The sequence below is a fragment of the Saccopteryx bilineata genome, chromosome 10, assembly GCF_036850765.1.
Source record: "Saccopteryx bilineata isolate mSacBil1 chromosome 10, mSacBil1_pri_phased_curated, whole genome shotgun sequence".
NCBI classification, from domain to species: domain Eukaryota; kingdom Metazoa; phylum Chordata; class Mammalia; order Chiroptera; family Emballonuridae; genus Saccopteryx; species Saccopteryx bilineata.
In genome coordinates this window covers 20,065,292-20,088,301 of record NC_089499.1, presented here as the reverse complement: position 1 = coordinate 20,088,301, position 23,010 = coordinate 20,065,292, and the positions used below count along the sequence as shown (strand labels likewise).

General features: G+C 44.7%; 1 protein-coding gene across 1 annotated transcript in view; it reads left to right on the top strand.

Annotated features, from left to right (window-relative positions):
* Nucleotides 1-2,588: 2,588 nt before the first annotated feature.
* Nucleotides 2,589-23,010, top strand: part of TGFBR2 (transforming growth factor beta receptor 2) — a 96,106-nt gene continuing 75,684 nt past the window's right edge. The window contains exon 1 of the mRNA XM_066244366.1: nt 2,589-3,077. Coding sequence (XP_066100463.1) covers nt 2,984-3,077 — 94 coding nt within the window. The 5' untranslated portion in view covers nt 2,589-2,983. The remainder of the gene's footprint in view (nt 3,078-23,010) is intronic.

The following is a 23,010-nucleotide window of genomic DNA, read 5'->3' as shown; positions in this document are numbered from 1 at the left end:
TCCCCTCTCCTCCTGCATCCATGGCTTGATTAGAGTGAGTTGGCCCTGGGTGCTGAGGATGGCTCCATGGCCTCTGCTAAATAAATGGCTCCAGTTGCAACAGAGCAAGGGCCCCAGATGGGCAGAGCATTGCCTTCTAGTGGGCTTTCTGGGTGGATCCTAGTCAGGGCACATGCAGGAGTCTGTTTCTGCCTCCCCTTATCTCACTAAAATAAAAAAAAAGAGAGAGAATAGTAAAACTATAGTGGTAGTAAGTGCTAATGAATAGAGGGACATGTGCCAAGAGAACCTATCATTAAAGATCTTCTCAGAGGAGGTCAGGGAAAGCATGTCTGTTGGGAATCACCTATCTGATCTTGGACCCTCTATAACTTGGGTTGGGGAACTTTGGTTAAAAAGCGCTGAGTATGAAGGATGATATGAATATGCTCCCCTGTTGCAAACACAGGGATATAGGTTTTTTGGAGGCAAACACTAAGAAACTTCTGTGAGTGACCTTTGTGCAAACACAGAGGAATGCATGTGAATGGGCTTTAAGAAATTAGTTTAGAGGTTTGTAGATTGCCCTTCCCTTTGTGCTTGTTAATGTACTTACCACCTGATCTCCCTCCCCTGCAATCCTGGTACCTTTGTTCTGCTTCTTATCAATAAAGCTCTGGGAGCAGGGGACTCGGGAAGTTAGTCTCTCTCGACTGCCTCTCCTTCTTCTCTTGACAGCACTTTGTGTCTTGAGCAGTTTTTCCACATGACACCAGTAGTTCCCAGAGAGCTGGGGGACTACACATGCCCATCAAGTAAGTTCTGATTTACCCAAGGAAGAGTAAGAGCTGGTTGGCTAAAGAAGAAGGAAAGGTCAGAGGAAGGGAAGTACATTCTGGGAAGGGCTCTGTGCAGAAAGAATAGAGGGGCATTTTCTAGGCTCTCAGAGAAGGCTCTCTGCAGGAGAAGAGGGGAAGTCCAATAGAAAGTAATGGGAAATGAGGGCTTGAAGACATGCTGAGGGGTCTGGTCCCTATCCTCTATCTCAAGAGCAGTGAGAAGCCATTGAAAGATTTCAATCAGAAGGTTGTCATAACCAGGTTTGCATTTTGAAATGCTGACATCGGCTCTGGTTTCAGAAACTGAATAGAAGAAGGTCAGAATGTCCCTGACAGAGGGTGAATGGTCGGAGGACTTCTGCTCAGGTGATGGCAATGACATAGGCAAAGTGGCTGAGGAGGAGGAAATGGGGAGAAGCAGGTTTTGAACTCAACTTTCCTCTGTCTTATGGTGGCTCCAGCTTTGCCAACACTATTGGTGGTCAAGAAGATGCCCAGCTCTCCTAACTTTCCTGCCCTTCCTACATCCGAAACCTAAGAGCTGAGGAGTGGTAATTTCCTAAAAGACACCTTCAGAGGTGGCTTTGATGTGGTTGAAACCATGGTGACAAGACCTAAAATGCCAGCATCAAGCAAAGGAACTCATAGATTGGCAGGGAAGATTTCAGGAGTTGGGTTTGTGGGAGGGCTCTTTGCCTTTGTGTATTTCCAGTAAGCCTGGCCACCTTGCCTCCCTGCCAACAATCTTTGTCTCAGATGAAGGATAGTTAGTTGTTCAACATGCTGGAAGATCCCCTGACTAGAGGGCTATACAGAATCAACGTCTGGAGAGCTGTCAGTAGGGTGAGCATATAATTCATTATCCAAGTCAGACACATGGGAAAGAGAACGTGTTTGGGTTGGGAAAAAATTAACTTCAAAACAGATGTACACCAAAACTGGGATAAAACCTGGTTCCCCTAGCAAGAGGAGAAAGTTGAAAGTTGATCCTGTCCTGCTCCCATGATTCACCTTTTGCAGGGGAGAAGCTAAGGATTCTTTCTCTTTGGCTGGCAGTATTGAAATGCAAACCCTGGTATTCAGCTGACTTCCGGGCCACTTTTATCTGTCCATTTTCTGCCATACAGGATACATTCTGAAGAGAATGTTTTCCACCATTATCACTCTAGGATGGCTGATCATTTACCATTTCTCACTGAATCACTTCCAGGGTGAGGCAGTCGAAAATGGGAGCCACCACCCATGAGCTCATCAGAAATAAACCCATCCTAGATGCGCTGAATCAGAACCTGCATTTTAACAAGATTCTCAGGTGATCAATATGCACATTATTTGAGAAAAAACTTGTAGACTTCCAGCTACACTGAGAAAAACACTTTTACAATGTAACTGTATACATACACTACTGAAACAAAAGTTTAATGAGGCAATACTTCCTCTGACTATTTTAATAGAGAAAAGAAGTGTGCTCATAACACACTGGATTTCAGCATCTACTCCTGAGTTGCGATTGTGGTTTGAAAACACAGTTCGAAAGCACCTAGAACCTTCCGTAGAAGATTGGAGGGAAGGGGAAGGTGCTTCGTGAGGGTGCTTTGAAAAGTATATACACTTTCTAAGTCCGGTTACTTTGTGAAACGTCTGCACTTAGTCACCCCGGAGTAAATACTTGGAGCGAGGGCTCCTGAGGGCGGTGAGGGGCAGCTGAAAGTTTGCCAAAGCCCTGGGAGGGGCTGGTCTAGGGTGATTGGCAGCTACGAGAGAGAGCGAGGGCTGGAAGCGAAGAGAGGGAGAAGGCTCTGGGGCGGTGAGAGGTCCTGCCCAGCTGTTGGCGAGGAGTTTCCTGTTTCCCCCCGCAGCGCGGGGTGAAGTTGAGTGAGTCACTCGCGCGCCGGGACCGACGACACCCCCGCGCGCGCACAAGCCCGGGACAGGAGCCGGCCTCCTGCGCAGCTCCCCTCGGCCGCCGGGGGCCTCCCCGCGCCTCGCCGGCCTCCAGGCCCCCTCCTCGCTGCCGAGCCGGCGCCACATCTGGCCCGCACATCTGCCCGGCCGGCCGGGCGCGGGGTCCCGAGAGGACGCGGCGCGGAGGCGCAGCCAGGGGTCCGGGAAGACGCCGGCCGCTGCGCTCCGGGCTCGGTCTATGACAAGCGGCGGGGTCTGCCATGGGTCGGGGGCTGCTCCGGGGCCTGTGGCCGCTGCATATCGTCCTGTGGACGCGCATCGCCAGCACGATCCCTCCGCACGTTCAGAAGTCGGGTGAGTGGCCGCCAGTCGGGCTTGGCGGGGCGCCTGGGGTCTCCGGGACTCCCCGCCTCTTCGCTGCGCTTGACAGGCTGTCCCGGGATCGCGGCGCTCGGCGGAAACGGGAACCTTTCCCCTCGGGCATCGCGCAGCCTGACTCCCTTGGCTACAGGGATTGTGTGAGTTTTACTTTTCAAAGAGAGGGCAAGTTCAAGTGGCAGGGGGCGCGGGGCGCGTTTGGCCCCCTTTGTGCAGGCAGGAAAGGCGTTGTGTGCTGGCTGCGCTCGCGGCGCGCCCCAACCCCCGGAAAGGGAAGTTTGAGAAGTTGGTTATCTGGAGGAGGCAGGGGAGCAGCGGCCTGGAGCGGCGGCCGCCAAGGCCGCCAAAGCAGCTGGCACACCTGGGGCCCCCGCGGCCCGTGCCGATGCTTCGTGCCCGCCCGGGACTTGCCGAGCCACCCCTGTAAATGGCCAGTTACTCCGTCCTTAGCTGCGGGCAAGGGCGTCACACTCCCCCAGGCCGGCTCGTTGGACCAGAGTTTGGATAAACTTTCAAGAAAAGAAGCATCTGCAAAGGGAAGTTCTCTGAGTCCGCTGAGTGCTTGGCCTGGGTGCATCAGGGAGCGGAGGTTGTCAGGTGGAGGCGGAGGGGAATTATTCACCGAGGGCCTGCTAGGTGTGGGGTGCGAGGATGTTGCCTGAAGCAAGACAACACTCTCTTCCGGGAGCCGATGGTTCTCTGCGGTTATCTCGGTGGGAACGGGAAGGTTAAAATCGCAATTCTGCTGCCCTACTGATGTCTATCTCTAGAGGGTTTTTTTGGGTCGCGGGGGGACGTGAGGGGGAATGAATGGAGTACTTAAAGATGTGTTATGGAAAGTACCCAACCCCTGAGACATTAAAAATTAGAACCTTTGCAGCTATGACCCATATAACTGAGTATCTGCAGCTGTGGGCTGCTTAACAGGGTATTTGTACTGTTCAGGACCTCAGTTTTCCTCATCTGTAAAATGACATGGTTAGATTTGGATAATTTTCCACTCCCTTCATCTTGAACATCGTATGTCCCTCTCCTCCCTCCTTGGTGACTTGAAGATGCCCTGCATAGATGAGAGCTGGAATGTAGAGGATTCAACAGTCCTCACTGGCACTCTGGGGCACAGGTTCTGTTTACCAAGGACCTCAGGCAGACTTACCTGTAGGTTTATCTAGAAGAAATATGCCCCAGGTTTTCTAAATGGTGCATTCCAGAGTATTGAAGTGGATTGAAAACTTCACATTGAAGGTCCCATGGAGATGGGAGTTGTTAATGGGACAAGGAAGAAGCATTATTGTAAACAAAAATTCCTAACATAAAACTGAGTTCTATGGTTAAATTAAACCCCAGTATTTCATTCTTGGATGTGGTCCTACACTGCAGTACCAGAATGTTCAAAATGTTCAACTGTCTCTGATTATACCCCAGACTCTTAAAAACTGAGTTATATTTAGCTAATAAATATTTTAAATGCACCCTTAATTTTCTGTGGATGTGAAAAAATCATTAAAATTTTTGTTTCAGATTACGAAAGAAGGAAATTTGTGGGCTCTGATTTTGTTAGGTTTTGTTTACAAGGATAAGATTTACGATTACAAATTCCAGACTCAATAGTTCATGAGTTAGTTTCATTTCATCTATATACACACTTTTAAACAATTAAAAGCCTAGTGGCTTTTTATTTGGGCTTTTAAACAGTTTTACAAAACCCACAGATTTAGTATCTTTATGGAATGAAGGTTTCAAAATGGTTGCACCAAGGAATCATTTCAAATTTGTATTCATTTGAAATGAAAATTTCAAAGGTAGTTGAAGGTAAAGAGTAGCTGCAATGAAGACGAGAAACCTAATTCCATGATTGCATTTTAATTTCCCTTATAAGTACATGGTTTCAAGATTTTTCTAATGTAGTTGGTAAATGTCAAAACATTTTTCAGAATATCTTAATTCATGATAAGGAATGAGGAAATAAGATTATTTATGGCTTTCTATTAGGTCACTAACAAAATAATCATAATAATAAATCCATGCTCTAGTAGATTTAGAAATGTGCAAAGAATTTCAATATAAAAACAAACTTTGCTAAGAAATATACTTAACTTAAAATTTGTTTTGTTTTTGAATTAGTAGATTCATTTTTCCAAAATGCTCAGAATGAAGTAATTACTCTTTTGGGGGAAAACTTTGCATGTCTGAAAACCACTCAGACCTGAAAAATGGGATGTTTACTTTTCAAATACCCATCAAGAGATGCTTATTGCTGACTAAATGTTGGTAAAAGTGTCATACAGATAAACTTCTTTCCTAAAATCACTGTAATGATGTGCTTACTTGTCAAGGTCAGTAATCAGTAGGCCCAGAATTTGATTTTTGGTCTATTTCCTTTTATTTCCAGACGGCATATTTTTCACCTCTAGGCCACTTCCTTTAATAGCATCTTAGTTTTTAACAGTTATGATTTATACGATACACTCTTCACATTGTATATTTCTCACCTTTTTCTTTTTTCCGAAACAGCACCCCATGGTGACGCATCCTCATTAATATCTAGATAGTCGACATAATTGCTACATGCTTTTCATTTCAATTTTCCAATCCTCAGTTATCAAGCCAACTTTTAAACATTTTCTTAACCCTATTTCCCCAATTAATAATGAGACTTTCTGGGTACCATGGTCAAAAGTGGCCATTACTCATTCTTACTTCTCAACAGTATTGACAGTGTATTCTTGAGCCAGGCAGGAGGCTCAGACCTGGAGACAAACCCCGGTGAGGAAGACAGACTTGGTCTTTGCCCTCATTGAGTTTAACACACAGGAGCATGTTAAAGGCAAAGAGAACAACCACATTTTAACTCTGTCCATTTGGAAGCATTACTGAGCACTAGTAATTTATTTTCTAGACCCCTTTGTCCAAAGTCCGTTTTGTTGTTGAGTTCTCTAGGGAGAGGGAGCATGTTGAATGTTTCCTTCTCAATCTCTCTGAATACTTTTTTTTAATTGATCTGTTCTTTTCTATACCTGCCTTGGGCCACCTCAGTTCTGCATTCTGTACCCAGCACGAGGTATATGCCCATCCAGTCTTACCTGCAAGGATAGACAAGTCCATAGGGTGCAAGCTTTAGAATCAGGCCATCCTGGCTTCCAGACCCACCTCCCATTTCCTGGCCGTGGAGCCTGTTGCAGTGATGTTACTTCTCTAACCTTCAGTGCCCTCGTTTGTGAAATGGGCTTTATGGCGTTCTGGTGAAAATTCAATGAAATATTCTAAAGTGCTTAACATAGTGCCTGCAGCAAAGTGAATGCTCAATAAATATCAGCTTCTATTGTATTGTCATTATTCTTATTGTCTTATTATTCTATCATTCTCATTATCTGAATCTGGCCTAACATGGTCCTCAGTGATCTGGTTCCCATCTGATTCTACAGGTCCACATCTCGCCAACACTCCCACTTCCCCAGTCCACTCGTGTACACATGAGCTGTGAGCCATGTAGCCTTTACTCAAGGTGTTGCCTGGAATGCCTGCTACCTGGATAATTTTCACTTGTCCTTTAAGACTGAACTCAACTGTCATCTTTTTTTAGAAGAAACCTGCTTTGAATATCTCCCGCCAAGCTAAGGTCCTCTCCAAGGGATAGGCCTTTCTTTTAGCTTGTGATAATCATTAACAAGAGTAAGCCAAAATTATATATCCGTGTGACTTCCTTGCCCATTAGGCCTTTAATTCACTCAAAGGCAAGGGCTGTGTCTACTTCATTTCTCTACCTCCAGGTCTCCTGCAGTACCTGGCTCGTCATTTAATATCCAGTAACTGCTGAACTCACCCTTCATCCTCCTGACAAAGTGCAACAACCTCGAGCATTTTAACAACCAGGCCATCACTCTTTTGTTTCTTTTTTTTTTTTTTTTTTTTTTGTATTTCTCCGAAGCTGGAAACGGGAGAGACAGTCAGACAGACTCCCGCATGCGCCCGACCAGGATCCACCGGGCACGCCCACCCGCACGCCCACCAGGGGGCGATGCTCTGCCCCTCCGGGGCGTTGCTCTGTCGCGACCAGAGCCACTCCAGCACCTGGGGCAGAGGCCAAGGAGCCATTCCCAGCGCCCGGACCATCTTTGCTCCAATGGAGGGGAAGAGAAAGACAGAGAGGAAGGAGAGAGGGAGGGGTGGAGAAGCAGATGGGCGCCTCTCCTGTGTGCCCTGGCCGGGAATTGAACCCGGGACTCCCGCACACCAGGCCGACGCTCTACCACTGAGCCAACCGGCCAGGGCCCAGGCTATCACTCTTTATTGAGAGTTTGGTCTACAGGATAAAAATCTTACATTTATTTATTTATTTATTTATTTATTTTTGTATTTTTCTGAAGTTGGAAACAGAGAGGCAGTCAGACAGACTCCCGCATGTGCCCGACCGGGATCCACCCGGCATGCCCACCAGGGGGCGATGCTCTGCCCATCTGGGGCATTGCTCTGTTGCAACCAGAGCCATTCTAGCACCTGAGGCAGAGGCCACAGAGCCATCCTCAGCGCCCGGGCCAACTTTGCTCCAATGGAGCCTTGGCTGTGGGACGGGAAGAGAGAGACAGAGAGGAAGGAGAGGGGGAGGGGTGGAGAAGCAGATGGGCGCTTCTCTTGTGTGCCCTGGCCGGCAATCGAACCCGAGACTCCTGCACGCCAGGCCGACACTCTACCACTGAGCCAACTGGCCAGGACCAAAAATCTTACTTTTAGTGAGAAGAGCTTAGACTCCCACCTACATAGACAATTCAGCTGTTTTTATACTATGAATTGTTTTATTCTGATGAACTATGGAAAAAAAAGTGCTGAAATCTTAATTTAGTTTTTCAGTTTTTTAAAAACCTTTTATCAGGGTTTTATGTTTTGGTTTGTAAGCAGTAGAGCAGAGTTGTTCTAAGGAAAGTGAGGTCCTATAACAACCACTGTCTGCTGGGGTGCAGTATGGCTATTATTTAGGTCTGATGCAAACCACCAAAGTGGTTTAAAATAGGGTGCGGAGGAAACATACTTCCTGGCTACAGGTTGACCTCATTTACTCAATTTCTGCATAAAAGCAGAGCTATATCACCACCATGTTCGCCTCAGCCCCACCGGGGTCAGTCCAGGCAGCATAACTCATGATTTCCTGTAGAAATCACTTAGCAGATACTCATTAGCACCCAGAATGCTCACCACTCATTTCGCTCTCTCTCTCTTTTACTTGTAATATTTGGCTCCTTGGGTACTTGCAGCTTCTGACTGAGGCCAGAGAGTCATGCCGGTCTTGGCTTGGCATGTCAGTAGGGTGCGTAATGCTCAGCGGGCCAATTGGCTCATCTCAGGGAGAAGTGGGGAGAAGGGAGCGCATTTGACAAAATGCGCTGAGCCAGCCACTTGACATTCCTTACCTAATTTAATCTTCAGAGGAAACCTGGAGGACAAGTTTTATTATCTTTATTTTATAAATTAGGAAGATCAAGTCTGCCCAAGGTCACTTGAGGTCTGCGTGCGTGTGTGTGTGTGTGTGTGTGTGTGTGTGTGTGTTTCTAAGCTTGGCCTGCTTACTTGGTGCAGGCTTTTTCCTGGTGTATTAGTTGTGTGTGTGCGTGCTGGGCTACAAGCCAGGAAGTGAGCAAAGGGACATTACATTTGAGAAAGGGGAATCTTATCATCTCATGTCATCAGTTCAGTGCTCCTGACCTCATGATTGGCTTTGCTTGCGTGATCTGGCTCGTTCTTGATTATCTTTGTACTGTAGAAAAATCAAGATAGGGTAGAGTCTTTTTGCACAAGGAAACTTGACTGCCCCTAGTCTGATAACAGCATCTTGGTGGTGAGACCCACTGCCGGTGACCCCCGGTTTGACTGTTGACAGCAGTTGGTCACGCACTGTTCTCAGGGATGTGTAACTGAACCCCAGATTCCAGGCATAGAGGACCAGCATCTGTGGCCAGGCCTCAAACAACTGCTGGTGAGGGCGGAAAGAACAGATTCCATCCCACATAACAAAGGGGGATGGTTTGACTTTTGAGGTCCAGCTCATTTGAAAACTTGTAGGTGATTAAGATTCTTCTCTTCACCAAAGGAGCTGGCCTTTTACTTGCCCTGTGATCAGCGTGTTAGGCGTTGGCACTCAACATGAAGCAACTGCCTCCTGGGATGTGATCGACTTAGGGACCTCTTTTGAGGTTCTTAAGGGCTTCCCAGCATCTGCGTTTTGTTTACGGGCTGAAGCTATAGATGATTAGAATGGATTTAGCTGCCTGCTAAGAGCCGATGACTGGTGAGATTGTTATTTGGGAAAGACTGCTTTCAAGACAGGAGGGTTTTGTTGTTGTTTTCAGTTTTCTGATGAGATACATACCCCCCCCCCATTTTTTCCCATTCGTTAGCAATATAAGGGCAAAAGGACCTCCGTCCTGGACCTTAGTGAGTACTGCTTTTATTCTTCTCAGGAGGGGAAGCCCCTGTCCATGGGGTGAGCAGATTTCAGACCTCTGAGTCCAAACTCTGTCCCTTTTTCAGATCATGTTTCAGGTACTTGGGAACCCAAAATTCACTGTCTGGATGGCCCCAGACCAGCCTTTACAACCCACGAGAACCTTTGGTTCCAGCTCCCTGAAGGCATTCAGGGCCACCTGTCTCTGTGTCTGAAGGGTTGTGACAGGACAGCTGTGCGTGGGTGGGCTGTGTTAAAACTCCGGTGTCCACACACATCGGACAGGGTCCCTCTCAGGGTGAGAGGGAGCAGGCAGGGGAAAGAGATCAGACTGTGGACCAGGCCTGGGACAGTGTTTCCCTCAAACACAAACACGCAGGGAGTGTTCCAGGAAGGGACTCTGTTCAAGACCCTTTCAGTTGTACTTGGTATTCCAAGCAAGACTTTCTTGACTTTGTCAGTCAAGGTGGAAGGATAAAATCTATTCTATTGCACAGTTTATTTGATATATATTTTTTTTAGCTTTCAACATTTTGACCTTTGGTGGTGGGGCCTCATTTGTCCTCTTGCCTTGGGCCTTCCAATGTCTGTGCCTCTCTGGCACCAACAACATTCCTGTGCAGAGGTGTTGGAAAGACTGAGTTCTTCTTGATTGTAGTGTATTTTTCCCTGGAGGACAGAGATTGCTCATTAATGGAAAAGCTAAGGACTTGTTTTGTTGTATTTTCCTTTGGGGAATTCAGTTTTTCATAGTTTGTGTTTCCCTAAAGAAACTCAAGCTTTATTTATTTGACTTGTTCTATTTGCTATTTCACTTGTACATATTTTATAATTTTTTTATTGATTGACTTTAGGGAGGGGGAGAGAGAGAGAGATAAACATCAATTTGTTGTTTCACTTATTCACACATTCACACATTCAATGGTTGATTCTTGTATGTGCCCTGACCGGGGATCGAACCTGCAACCTCGGTGTATCCAGACAACACTCTAAAGTACTGAGCTACTGCCAGGGCTCACTTACACATTTTTTTAAAAAAAGATTTCCCAGTGCCTTAGTTGCACTTCCTTTGTGTATTTAGAACACTAGGGCAAGGTGAAGCTTATCTGGATGTTTTCTTCTACTCTTGTAAATATTTGACTATTCCATAGCCTTCCTAATGCTCTTTAAAGAAAAAAACGTTTATTAGAACAGGGTGAAGTGAAAAGCCCATCTGACACTAAAACAGGTATAGGGTTGTCAAAACTATGCACGTTAGAGAACTAGGGGTTTGGCAGAACAAACATGAATGCCTTCAGTGAAACGTAGGAGAGCAGATGCATAATTTCAGCAGATGCCACAGTGTCTCTTTATCTGTTTAAGCTGTAAATCACTGTAGAGGTTCGTTGGCTTTGGAGGAAACTCGCTCTGCGGCTTTGCGGATGACTACTGGTCCTTCTAAAACTCTGCAGAACTCTTCTACACAGAGAGGTGGAATTGGCCTCCTGCTCCCTGTGAGAGGGGTTCTTGCCTTGAGGAAGCTTTTCTCAGGAGCCTTCATGGACATGGCTAGCTAGCTACCTTACTCAGAGCTGGCCATTGCCAGGATCCTCCTGAGCTCTACATCTGCGTTATTTAACCTTCCAAACAACGCTATGAGATAGATTTTATAATGCTCATTATAACTCCTCAAGAGATCAGGACACTTAATGGAGGCCACCTGATTAGCAAATGATCAAGCTCACGTTGGAACCCAGATGCTCTGGTTTGCACACTAGACTCTAATCGTTAAGCTATACTGAGACCAGGCTGCCTCTGTGGATGTAAACCACTTCTCCACTGTAGCATGGGTTGTTGGGAGACTCTTGGAATTTCTTCTAGAGAAGGAATATGACATCCTACATTTTTCTTAATGCTTTAGCATTTTTCATATATTATCCCATTTAGTTTCTTTAGTGAAATAAAATTATGTTTGATTCAGACACAGAGTAGTCAAACGTCATTCCTGTCTTGTGACCTCAATGGGAAAATAAAATATCTACTTCAAATGATATAGTTAGGGCTGAATCATGGGATAGTTATGCCATCAAGGAGTTTAGGTATTCTGAGCAAAATATTCACTTTATTTGGGTGGATTGGCGGAATTCAAGGATGCATAAATATACATAGGTGTAGCCAAGGTGAATTCAGCCTGAAGTGAATGGAATTTCAAGGCTTCTCCCTGGAACAGGCCCATCTCCTGGCTCTGGGTGGAGCTCTCCAGTGAGGTTAATGAGTGCCATCAAGTTAAAGAATATTTAAGAAAACTTGCAGTGTCCTGAATATTATAGCTCACATATAAACAAAACCTGACAGAGATGATCCCAAATTGAGAGGCAATCCAAACATTTATATGACATTACTTATAATGAGTTATGAAGTAGAAAAAGACTTTCCAAGTTCTTCAGTAATAAATTACAAATTCTGATCAACAGCTCTAGGGGAAAGATCGAATTATTTTTCTATTCTCTCTGTAGACAGTATTGCAAAATATCCTTGGAAGTGGTGATCAAAGTGTATGCAATAAAAAAAATATTTTTTTGTGTGTCAGACAGTAAATTAACACAAATCGTTTTTTTCTAAAAATTTTATATTTGTGTGATTTACAGTTTTTTAAAATGTCATTCTAAATACTAAATATTCACTTTTATACCTAAATTTCTATTTCTATTTTTTGTATTCTTTTTCTTTCTTTCTTTTTAAAGTGAGAGGAGGGGAGATAGTAAGACAGACTCACATGCTCCCTGACTGGGATCTACCTACCTGGCAACTCCCATCTGGGGCTGATGCTCAAATCAACCGAGCTGTTATGAGTGCCTGAGGCTGATGCACTTGGACCAATTGAGCTATCCTCAGCGCTGGGGTGGTGCTCGAACCAATCAAGCCACTAGCTGCGGGAGGGGAAGAGGCGGAGTAGGGGAAGAGTAAGGAGGAGAAGCAGATGGTCGATCCTCTTGTGTGCTCTGACTGGGAATTGAACCCAGGACATACATATGCCACGTAGTGAGCAAACTGGACAGGGCCTGCGTTCTTTTTCTAAAAGAGTGTCCCTGAAATTTAAAAGCTTCAGCTTCCATAAGACCTGCTTCTATGCTTAATAGTAGGAGTTGCTTATTTACTTAGAAGATAAATAACAAATGCTTCCTCCTTCTCTCCTTGTGGTACAGAGACTTAAGTCTGTATCATTACTTCACTAAATGAAAAAAAAACTTTTTTTCCCAGATGTAGCTAAACCCCTTCATCATTTTCCTAGTTTACAGGCCCTGTGCCAAATAGAAGAGTTGCAAATATGTAATTATTTTAAACCTTGATCTTGAATGAAAGGTAACCCCAGTCTAACTCTTGGTTTTAGAGGAAGACTCTCCCTAGGAGACAGCTGGGAAGACTAAAGCATTTTATCCTCGTAAATGAAACGTCCGGGTGACCTGGTTCAGCCCTTTGGTCCCACCGGGTCTCATTTTCTGTCCTGTACAGTGAGAAGAACTGGACTAGATGATATTTTTCAGCTTGATGAAAGGTTTCATTCTGTAGGTTCGTTAGCAGAGGAAACCATTTGAAGTTGACTTAGAAAGCATGAGCCTTAATTAATCAAAATAGAAAGCTGTCAAAAGTCATAACAGGTCAGAACTGACCAATACCACATTCACTTGGAGTTTGTTGGAGATGACTACTGTTTAAAAAAAAAAAGAAAAAAGAAACCATGGTTATTTTGAAAATTTCCTAGTACAGGTGTCTGAGCGTACAGCCTTGACTAAATGGCATGTCTACATCAACTCACCCCCTTCCTTCTTGCTGAAGAAAAGCCCTTCTTGCTTTTGGTGGTAATCCTGTTTCTCTCCGGTTAATTACGGTGTTGCCACTCTCCCCTTCCTCTGAGTTGCTTCAAGTGTCTGTGAAGGTTTTTCCTAAGGTAGAGAGCTATGAAATGCTTGGCTATGTCTCGGAAGAGAAAAGCCTAGAGGAGGTTCTTTGTTCTGGAGGGGAAAGAAAGGAAACTTGTCTGAATATATTTAGTCATCTGTTGCCTTTCAAAGATTCCTCTACCACTTTTCTGAAAAATATTCTCAGAAAAGAGAACGTGCTCCGGATCGGCCGTTTTCAGACTGCTTTTTTTGGGCAGGGGAGGTGCTGTGAGTCCCATAATTGCATCTCTGTATAAAGTGTTTTGCACTTCACATAATGAGTGTTCTGCAGACACTACTTAGCACGGAGGAGGAGTCTTCTAACTTTTGCTTTGTATGACTATCTTGTTGCTACATCCCACGTTTATGTTTCATTCTCTAAAACCTATAGTATGAAGCAAAAAAAAAAAAAAGCGGTAACATTTTTTCTTAACTAGGTGAAAAGGAAAAAATCACCCCCAAAGTAACACTTTATAATCAATATTCTGGATTCCCTGATGTTACATTGTTATATAATCATGTCTAACAATCTAACCCCTGCATACTGTTACTTTTATCTTTATAATTTCTGTTATAGCTAATCATATCATTTTTATTGCCTCTCTTATCACCTGTTTATTGATTCTGAAGAGCGCTGGGCCAGCCAGTTCTTGCTTCTTGGCTGTTTCCTGTTTCCCATCTCCTCCAGCCTCACCCCTGACCATTCATTCTTTCTTTTAGGAGCCTTGTTCCTCTTTTATTTTTCCTTTTTTTTTTACAGAGACAGAGAGGGAGTCAGAGAAAGGGATAGACAGGGACAGACAGACAGGAACGGAGAGATGAGAAGCATCAATCATTAGTTTTTCGTTGTGCATTGTGACACCTTATTTGTTCATTGATTGCTTTCTCATATGTGCCTTGACCATGGGCCTTCAGCAGACCCAGTAACCCCTTGCTCGAGCCAGCGACCTTGGGTCCAAGCTGGTGAGCTTTCGCTCAAACCAGATGAGCCTGTGCTCAAGCTGGCAACCTCGGGGTCTCGAACCTGGGTCCTCGGCATCCCAGTCCGACACTCTATCCACTGCGCCACCGCCTGGTCAGGCTCGTTTCTCTTTTAACGTTCCCTTTCATGAGTTATAATTGGCCTCAAGGCCCACATCTTGAGTTCAAGCATTTTGATACCAATGATGGTTTTATATCATCCTCTGACGACAGCAACTAAAGATGTTTTGACACCTTGCTACTGAAAGGGTGGTCTAGCAACCGGCAGCATCAGCATCACGGAGAGCTCATTGGACACGCAGAACGTCAGGCCCCTCCCCAGGCCTTCTGCACGGGAATCTGCATTTTATCAAGACCCACCCCCAGGTGATTCGCAGGCTCATCGGAGTGTGAGAAGCGCTACTCTAAGAGCAAGAGAACATTTCCCAGCGAGGAGTCCGAGGATCAGTAGATCAGATAAGGCGCATTTTTGTCGGTGAGCCCAGAAGAGGTTTCAAGGAAGAAGAAGAGCTCTGGTTTTATTAGGGTGCTTTGACTCCTGGGAAGGCCCCATTGAACTGGTTGTAACAAAGGTTACAGCTAGCATAGCAGAAGAGAGAATGCACTGATGGCGAGTCAATTAATGAGTAAGTTTTAAGCAGTCTGTTTCCCCAAAGCATCCTTCTTGGCTCTTCCTCCACCGAATGTGCCTTGACCACCTACTGTGAATCCCAGGGAACTGATTCTCTGCGGAACTCGCCCTGCACACCATGTTTATTTGTTAGGCATTGAATCAGTCGGCCTTGACAGTTAGTTGTAGGCATTATTTAAGGGCTATTATGCCTTAGCATTTCTTAAAACGTGTAGCACTCAGCTGTGAGCAAAGTATGCACCCAGTAAATTAATGAATTGATGTCAGGTTTTCCAGGAAGTTAGTTCTACTCTTCAATATATATTAAAACAAAAACAGCCCTGGCCAGTTGGCTCAGTGGTAGAGCGTCAGCCTGGCGTGCAGGAGTCCCGGGTTCGATTCCCGGCCAGGGCACACAGGAGAAGCGCCCATCTGCTTCTCTACCCCTCCCCCTCTCCTTCCTCTCTGTCTCTCTCTTCCCCTCCCGCAGCCGAGGCTCCATTGGAGCAAAGTTGGCCCTGGTGCTGAGGATGGCTTTGTGGCCTCTGCCTCAGGCACTAGAATGGCTCTGGTCGCAACAAAGCGATACCCCGGATGGGCAGAGCATCGCCCCCTGGTGGGCATGGCGGGTGGATCCCAGTCGGGCACATGTGAGAGTCTGTCTGACTGCCTTCCGTTTCTGGCTTCGGAAAAATACAAAACAAACATACAAAAAAAAACAAAACGCAGCTTCTTTTGTCTTGGGGAACTTATTTGGTTGTTGCTCAGTGAGGACTCACTGAATTTTTCTGTATTTTACTCACCATAAGGCAACTTTTTTGTACCTCGATTACTTTTTCTTCAAGTATTGTGGGTCCCTGTCAGTCACCACAGCCAGTTCTCACAACTACTTTCTGCTTTTTCCAAATAATTTTCTTTTCTTACCTATTTTTTTTTCTTCTGACATCTTAACTATACTTAGAAAAAAGACCAGTAAAGAACTTTCCAATGCCACCTATATCTCATGTTGTTTCCTGTTGCATCTAATCTCAACTTAGTCATCAGAATCATTTTAAAATCTTAGTACCTAGAATCTCTTATTCAGACATTTATTTACAGGAGGAATCTAGTTTTACATGAAGTTCTTAACCATTTGGTTTCATTTTTGCTCTTACATTATATAACCACAATGCCAGTCTGAGTTCCTCTTCTCTGTCATCTGGAAGAATTTCCTCATTGGTTTCTGCCCATGGACAGCCCCTTGTCCCCGATCTCTTCAATACATATACACTGCTATCAGTTAATGCTCCTTCCACTCCACACACGTCATTTTGAATAAGTGGCCCTCCGCTAGAAAACCTCCCGTGGATGCTCTCCATGGACCCAGGTGGTGACATGGCCCTGGCTTCCTCTTTGAGGTCAGGGTTCCTATGACACACAGATGGTCACAGGGCTCTTAGATGACCACGTGCACCCTCTTGTGTCACCCATTCTACCTGTGCACATGCTTCAGGCCCTGGTTCCACTCCAACCGGGCTTTCTTATACATCCTTTTGCTTTCAAATTTTCTTTTTTCTTTTTCTTTTTTTTCTTTTTTGCATTTTTCTGAAGCTGGAAACAGGGAGAGACAGTCAGACAGACTCCTGCATGCGCCCGACCGGGATCCACCTGGCACGCCCACCATGGGGTGACGCTCTGCCCACCAGGGGGCGATGCTCTGCCCATCCTGGGCGTCGCCATGTTGTGACCAGAGCCACTCTAGCGCCTGAGGCAGAGGCCACAGAGCCATCCCCAGCGCCCAGGCCATTTTTGCTCCAATGGAGCCTTGGGTGCGGGAGGGGAAGAGAGAGACAGAGAGGAAAGCGCGGCGGAGGGGTGGAGAAGCAAATGGGCGCTTCTCCTGTGTGCCCTGGCCGGGAATCGATCCCGGGTCCTCCGCACGCTAGGCCGACGCTCTACCACTGGGCCAACCGGCCAGGGCCTGCTTTCAAATTTTCTAACATGACTTTCTGCTCCCTACAATTTCCCCATTCTCTGCCTGCACCCTACAATACCTCTCCTTTCTGAAATAATGCCTGGCCAAATGTCTCTTCATTCTGTCATTATTATTCCAATTAGCATTCTCTTTCTCCTCTGCACAGCCTCTCTAACAGGACTTCTCACTCAGATGGGCTTGGTCTGCAAGCTCCGTGTGTGTGTGTGTGTGTGTGTGTGTGTGTGTGTGTGTATTCTAATTCTCTTACTAGAATGGAAGGCTTTGAAGGAGAGCCTTCTGATTCTTTTCCAGCACCTAGCACACATTTTCACTAAAAGATTTTTGCTGGGTGGAATTCATTAATTTTAACGTCTTTTTTTTTTATAATTGAATTTATTGGGGTGACACTGGTTAACATAATTATACAGGTTTCAGGTGCCCTATTCTATAACACATTTCTGTACACTATATTGTGTGTTCACACCCCCTACCCCAAGTTAAAATTCATTACTTTTAAAGGCCAGGGAAAAATTGCTTATAAATTCAAGATGGGGTGACAGGACACACACACGCACACACACACACACACACACACACACACACGAGCATTTTTTCCTCTAGACTGCTTGCCTTTTTACCACCAAGTATGTCATCAAAGGCTATGTTATTTATAGCCACCTATAGTATTGTTTGAGAGCACATGGGCTGGTGGGAAATTTCAGACGATCTGATGTGTGTAAGTTGCTCTCTATAGTAGAGGTTACTTCTGGCTTCAGTCTTCCGTTCCTCTGAGTTTGGGGGAGCTGCAGCCTGTGGGTGTGAAGGGTTGTTGTTTTTCCATCCATCACAGGCTGACTTTAATTCACTTATCTTCTTGTGTGTGATTCTTTTATAGCCCGATGTGTTATGACTGGAGAGGCCAGAAAAAGTCATAAAGTAAACCATACCATCTGACTCAGGACAATTTTTTTTTTTTGCCACTTCTGCCTTTCATTCTTTATGAATCATAGGTTATCTCCTGTCGATGGCTGGAGAAGGGGCAGATGAATGAAAGGGTCTTGCTCGGTGCGTGGAGAGTGTCTGAAGAACATCCCATATTGCAAAGGTGACTCCTGGTTGTACTTTTGGGAAAGCCCCCGTTAAGGGCACGTGCTAAGCAGACTTAAATATGAAGGCTTTCTTCGATAGGTGCTTAGTAAGAATGAGTCTGGAAGGTCCAAGGTTGGTCTTGAAGGTCAAGGTCTTTAGCTTCCCCTTCCACTGTCATCCCCATCAGCTCCCTGTGAGGACACTCCAGGTGAACGTGAGTCTAGAAAGCAGCGGCAGTGTGCTTCCTGTCCCTACACAGCTCCCAGACTAGCTCCCTTCCAGCGGGGGTCGTCACCCTGGAGCCCTTCCTCTATGCGAATTCGGGAGCTACCACAGACTTGACAACATTACTGACATGGGCTAGCAATGCCCTATCTTCTCTATCTCAGTGGAGAAAGGAGATGAAATCACACTTTTATGTCTTCATATTCTAGAGCACTTACTGGAAATGGTTGAGAGTGAATACTTTTAATTTGATATACCACTGGTAAGCTTCCAAACTGCCGAAAACAATTATCTTCCAAGATTTTAACGATGATGTTGGTGAGGATGTTTGTGGCAATTACATAATCACTTATATTTCTTCAGCGCTGTGCAAAAGCATTTTGTCACACTCGATATTTCCCGTTACCGGTTTATTAATGAGATGTTTCTGTTGTCTTTGGGGCACAGGAGGGAATCTAGTTTCTCACGGGTCAGTTTTTAGTTCTCGAATAAACTGTTGGAGAGTCAGTTAATCCTGCTCCAAGCCTATTGGCTTTGCTCCTCCTCAAGGTATAACTTCTATTCTATAGAAGCAACGGACTGATGTTAGATATCTGTGTTACTTGTGTTCTGCTGGTTGAAACAGTTTTGTTCTTCTCTGTACGTGTTTATGCCAATACTCATCTTTAAGGTGTGGGAAGGGAAGCTCCAAACAATACCTGACCTCCAATACAATGTACTGTCCAATTTATGTTAAAGAGACCCCTCTGATTGAAACTCTTGGGAAAATCGGATTGATTCGGTGTTGCTTCTTGTAACTCACCTTTCCATATGACACAAGAGGATCATGGAGACAGATTTGGCTCCTGTCCTCTCAACTGAAGTACCTTGAATGTACAAGAAAAGGAAGGGGCCACAGTGGGTAGTTGATGACTGGGTTGCTTGACAGCAACCACTTACTTGTATGTCCTCTGTCAGCGGTGACCAGGACTCAGTAGAAGATCCTGATTGTAGTCAACATTTCTGTCCACAGCCTTCTGAGGTGCATCTGTCTCTCCTGACAGTATATAAAACATCTTTTGTTGTTAAAATTAGCTGTCAAATAGGCCCTGGCCGGTTGGCTCAGTGGTAGAGCGTCGGCCTGGCGTGCAGAAGTCCCAGGTTTGATTCCCGGCCAGGGCACACAGGAGAGGCGCCCATCTGCTTCTCCACCCCTCCCCCTCTCCTTCTTCTCTGTCTCTCTCTTCCCCTCCCGCGGCGAGGCTCCTTTGGAGCGGGGATGGCCCCGGCGCTGGGGATGGCTCCTTGGCCTCTGCCCCAGGCGCTGGAGTGGCTCTGGTCGCGACAGAGCGACGCCCTGGAGGGGCAGAGCATCGCCCCCTGGTGGGCAGAGCGTCGCCCCCTGGTGGGCGTGCCGGGAGTCTGTCTGTCTATCCCCGTTTCCAGCTTCAGAAAAAATACAAAAAAAAAAAAAAAAATTAGCTGTCAAATAAATATTGGAAGCACAGCAAACATTGTAAAAATAGTCATTTGCCTACTTCTTCAGACAGATGGAAACTAGTGTCAGGAAAACAGAAAAGAGAAGTGATCTGAATAACTTGACTATCATGGAGGCCGATGGGGGAAGGGCGCCAGTGTGCTCCAAGTCCAGTCCCGCCCGCAACATTGACCATGCCTGGCTATCATGATTTTTGTATACTCCCTAATTGTAGTAGAATGCTTTAGTGTCTATTAAACAGTTTTACTTGCCTTATTTAATTTTAGAAACAATCCTCTGGGACAGGTCTAATTATCCTACTTTACAGAGAATACGGAAATGGAGACCAAGAAAGGCAATAACCCTCTGAGGCAACCATACAGGATCCTACTTGATCTTCTCGCTATTTTACCATTTGTGTAGTCACTGTGTTCCCCTCATGGCTTCATTTCTGAGCAAACCTAAGATAAAAGCGATGGTCTTGTTGTGTTTTTGTATTTTCATAGCTAAATTATAGAAGAAGGGGAAATGGAGGGGGTGGTGTTAGAAGAGTTGTTCTTTGCCTCCAAAATCAGAAGCTACATTTAGGACTGGAGAATTTCCTCTTTCAAGATACAGTCCTTTGAGGGTTTTGTCTACCAGTCTTACTGGACTTAAAGTTATGTAATGAGTCATTTTTTCCCCCTTTCTCTTGTGGGGACAATTTCTCTTTTAAGCACCATGTGGTCTGTCTCCTTGAGTGTTAAGTCACCATGGTCGGTAGACAGATGTTGCCATTTATGACTGTGGTAGTTGCTATAGTCCTGTAGTTTTATTCTTCCCCAAAGCTTCAGGGTGTTTAACATAATCAGTGATGTGGGCGTCTGTACATGTGGGAATTCTTCATATCAGTATAGAAGTCAAGTATTCACTTAGGCTTCCTTTCAATGAATTTCTTGAAAATGACTATCTGAATAAAGATATAGAGAAGAATAAAATTGTTTTGGCTTGCATAACACAAATACAGGCATCTAATATTTAGTGAAGTTGCTTTTATATAAAGAGGTCATACCTTGCCTGACCTGTGGTGGCGCAGTGAATAAAGCGTCGACCTGGAAATGCTGAGGTCGCTGGTTCGAAACCCTGGGCTTGCCTGGTCAAGGCACATATGGGAGTTGATGCTTCCAGCTCCTCCTCCCCTTCTCTCTCTCTCTCTGTCTCTCTCTTTCTCTCTCTCTCTCTCTCCCCCTCTCCTCTCTAAAATGAATAAATAAAAAAAATAATAATAAAAAAGAAATATTAAAAAAAAAAGTCATACCTTGAGAAGTAGCCAGCCCTACTTGTATGACTATGACATGTTCAAAGGATATGGTAAAGAAAGCTCTTGATGAGCAGAAACTGTATTCAGTTGACCAGCAAACAAAGCTAATTTGTGTTCTTGCTCTCTTGCAACTCGCTCTACACACAAGTTATTTCCCCCACAACATAAAAAGAGAAGTTGAGTCGTGATGTTGTTTTACTTAATTTTGGTTAAGGAAGCCCGTCAAATCAGCTCCTACACTACAATATGGACTTCTTTTTTTTTTCACAAGTATTCATTAGGGTGATTTTTCCAATGGACTTGGAACAGACAGTCATTCTGATTCTTCCTTCTCAGTGAACATTTCCTAGAAAAGATGAGCTGCATTAAATAATGACTGGGTTCATGAAGTTTATCATTGGAGAGATTTTCTTCTTAAAATTACCATAGGTTTTAGTGTTACCTTTTTATGCACTTAAAAAGAAATGATTCCTTAATAAATCTTCTGGCATAATACCTTTTATGTATATAATCCTTTAAAAATCATGCCTTTTACATACTGAACCTTGTTAAGGCAAATGTCATTGTACCAAGAAAAAATACATTCAAATTTTGCACATTTCAGGAATGGTTTCTCAGACCTGGTAACATAGATGATGCTCAATATATATTTGTTTCATGGAATAAAAAAGAAAAATATCACAGAGGTTAGGAAGAGAAATTAAATTCCAGGAATATGTTGATTTAGAAGTTATCTCTTCTGTGTGCCATACCACTTCTGCTTTGACATTTTTGTGGACAAGCTTATCCACAACTGTCTAAGGAACTGTTTATTGACCTTCTGAACTTTTTTTTTTTTGCCAGATTATCTAAAGGCAGATATACTTTCTCACGTTGGTCTGCTTGCAGTCACTATTCATTTGGTCTTGTGGGGTCAAAAACACTTTGAATTCAGCTGAAAAAGAATTCAGCTTTCTCAGGAAACCTGCCCCTTCGATCTTTTAAAAAGATCCTCCTTGAAGCTTATTGTCTCCTTAGTGATTGGTCAAGGATTTTCATCCTTTGAAAAAATAGGAACGTATACAATCCATACTTAAAAATTAATCTAAAGATGATCTTCCAGGAAGAATTTGTACAATAGGTACCCAATGCCTCAGGGTCGATTATGTTTATGATCTCTGCCTCATCTTAAAACATTGTTAGAGTTTGAGTCACATAAGAAAATTATTTGGGCTGGGCTTGACCCTGCTTGTACACACACACACACACACACACACACACACACATATAATAAGATTCTGTGATAATGCGTTTGTGATTTTCTCTAGCAGCTGGGTAAATTGAGACACATAGCTCAGGGGCCTGATCACATCTATCCAGTGCTATCATGGCCTCCTGCATTTGTTCTTGTTGAGTACTGCACTCCATATAAAAAGAAATTATTTAGTGAACGCTTTTTTCCCCCAACTCTAGCTGCATGTTAGAATCATCTAGATCTGTGGTCAGCAAACCGTGGCTTGCAAGCCACATGCAGCTCATTGGCCCCTTGAGTGTGGCTCTTCCACAGAATACCATTTGTGGGCGCACAGGTTATAATAACAATGTGCCTACCTATATAGTTTAAGTTTAAAAAATTTGGCTTTCAAAGGAAATTTTAATCGTTGTTCTGTTGATATTTGGCTCTGTTGATTAATGAGTTTGCCGACCACTGATCTAGAAAGCTTGTAGAACATTTCTTTTTTTTTTTTTTTTCCATTTTTCTGAAGCTGGAAACAGGGAGAGACAGTCAGACAGACTCCCGCATGCGCCCGACCGGGATCCACCTGGGATCCACCCGGGATCCACCCGGCACGCCCACCAGGGGCGACGCTCTGCCCACCAGGGGGCGATGCTCTGCCCATCCTGGGCGTCGCCATGTTGCAACCAGAGCCACTCTAGCACCTGAGGCAGAGGCCACAG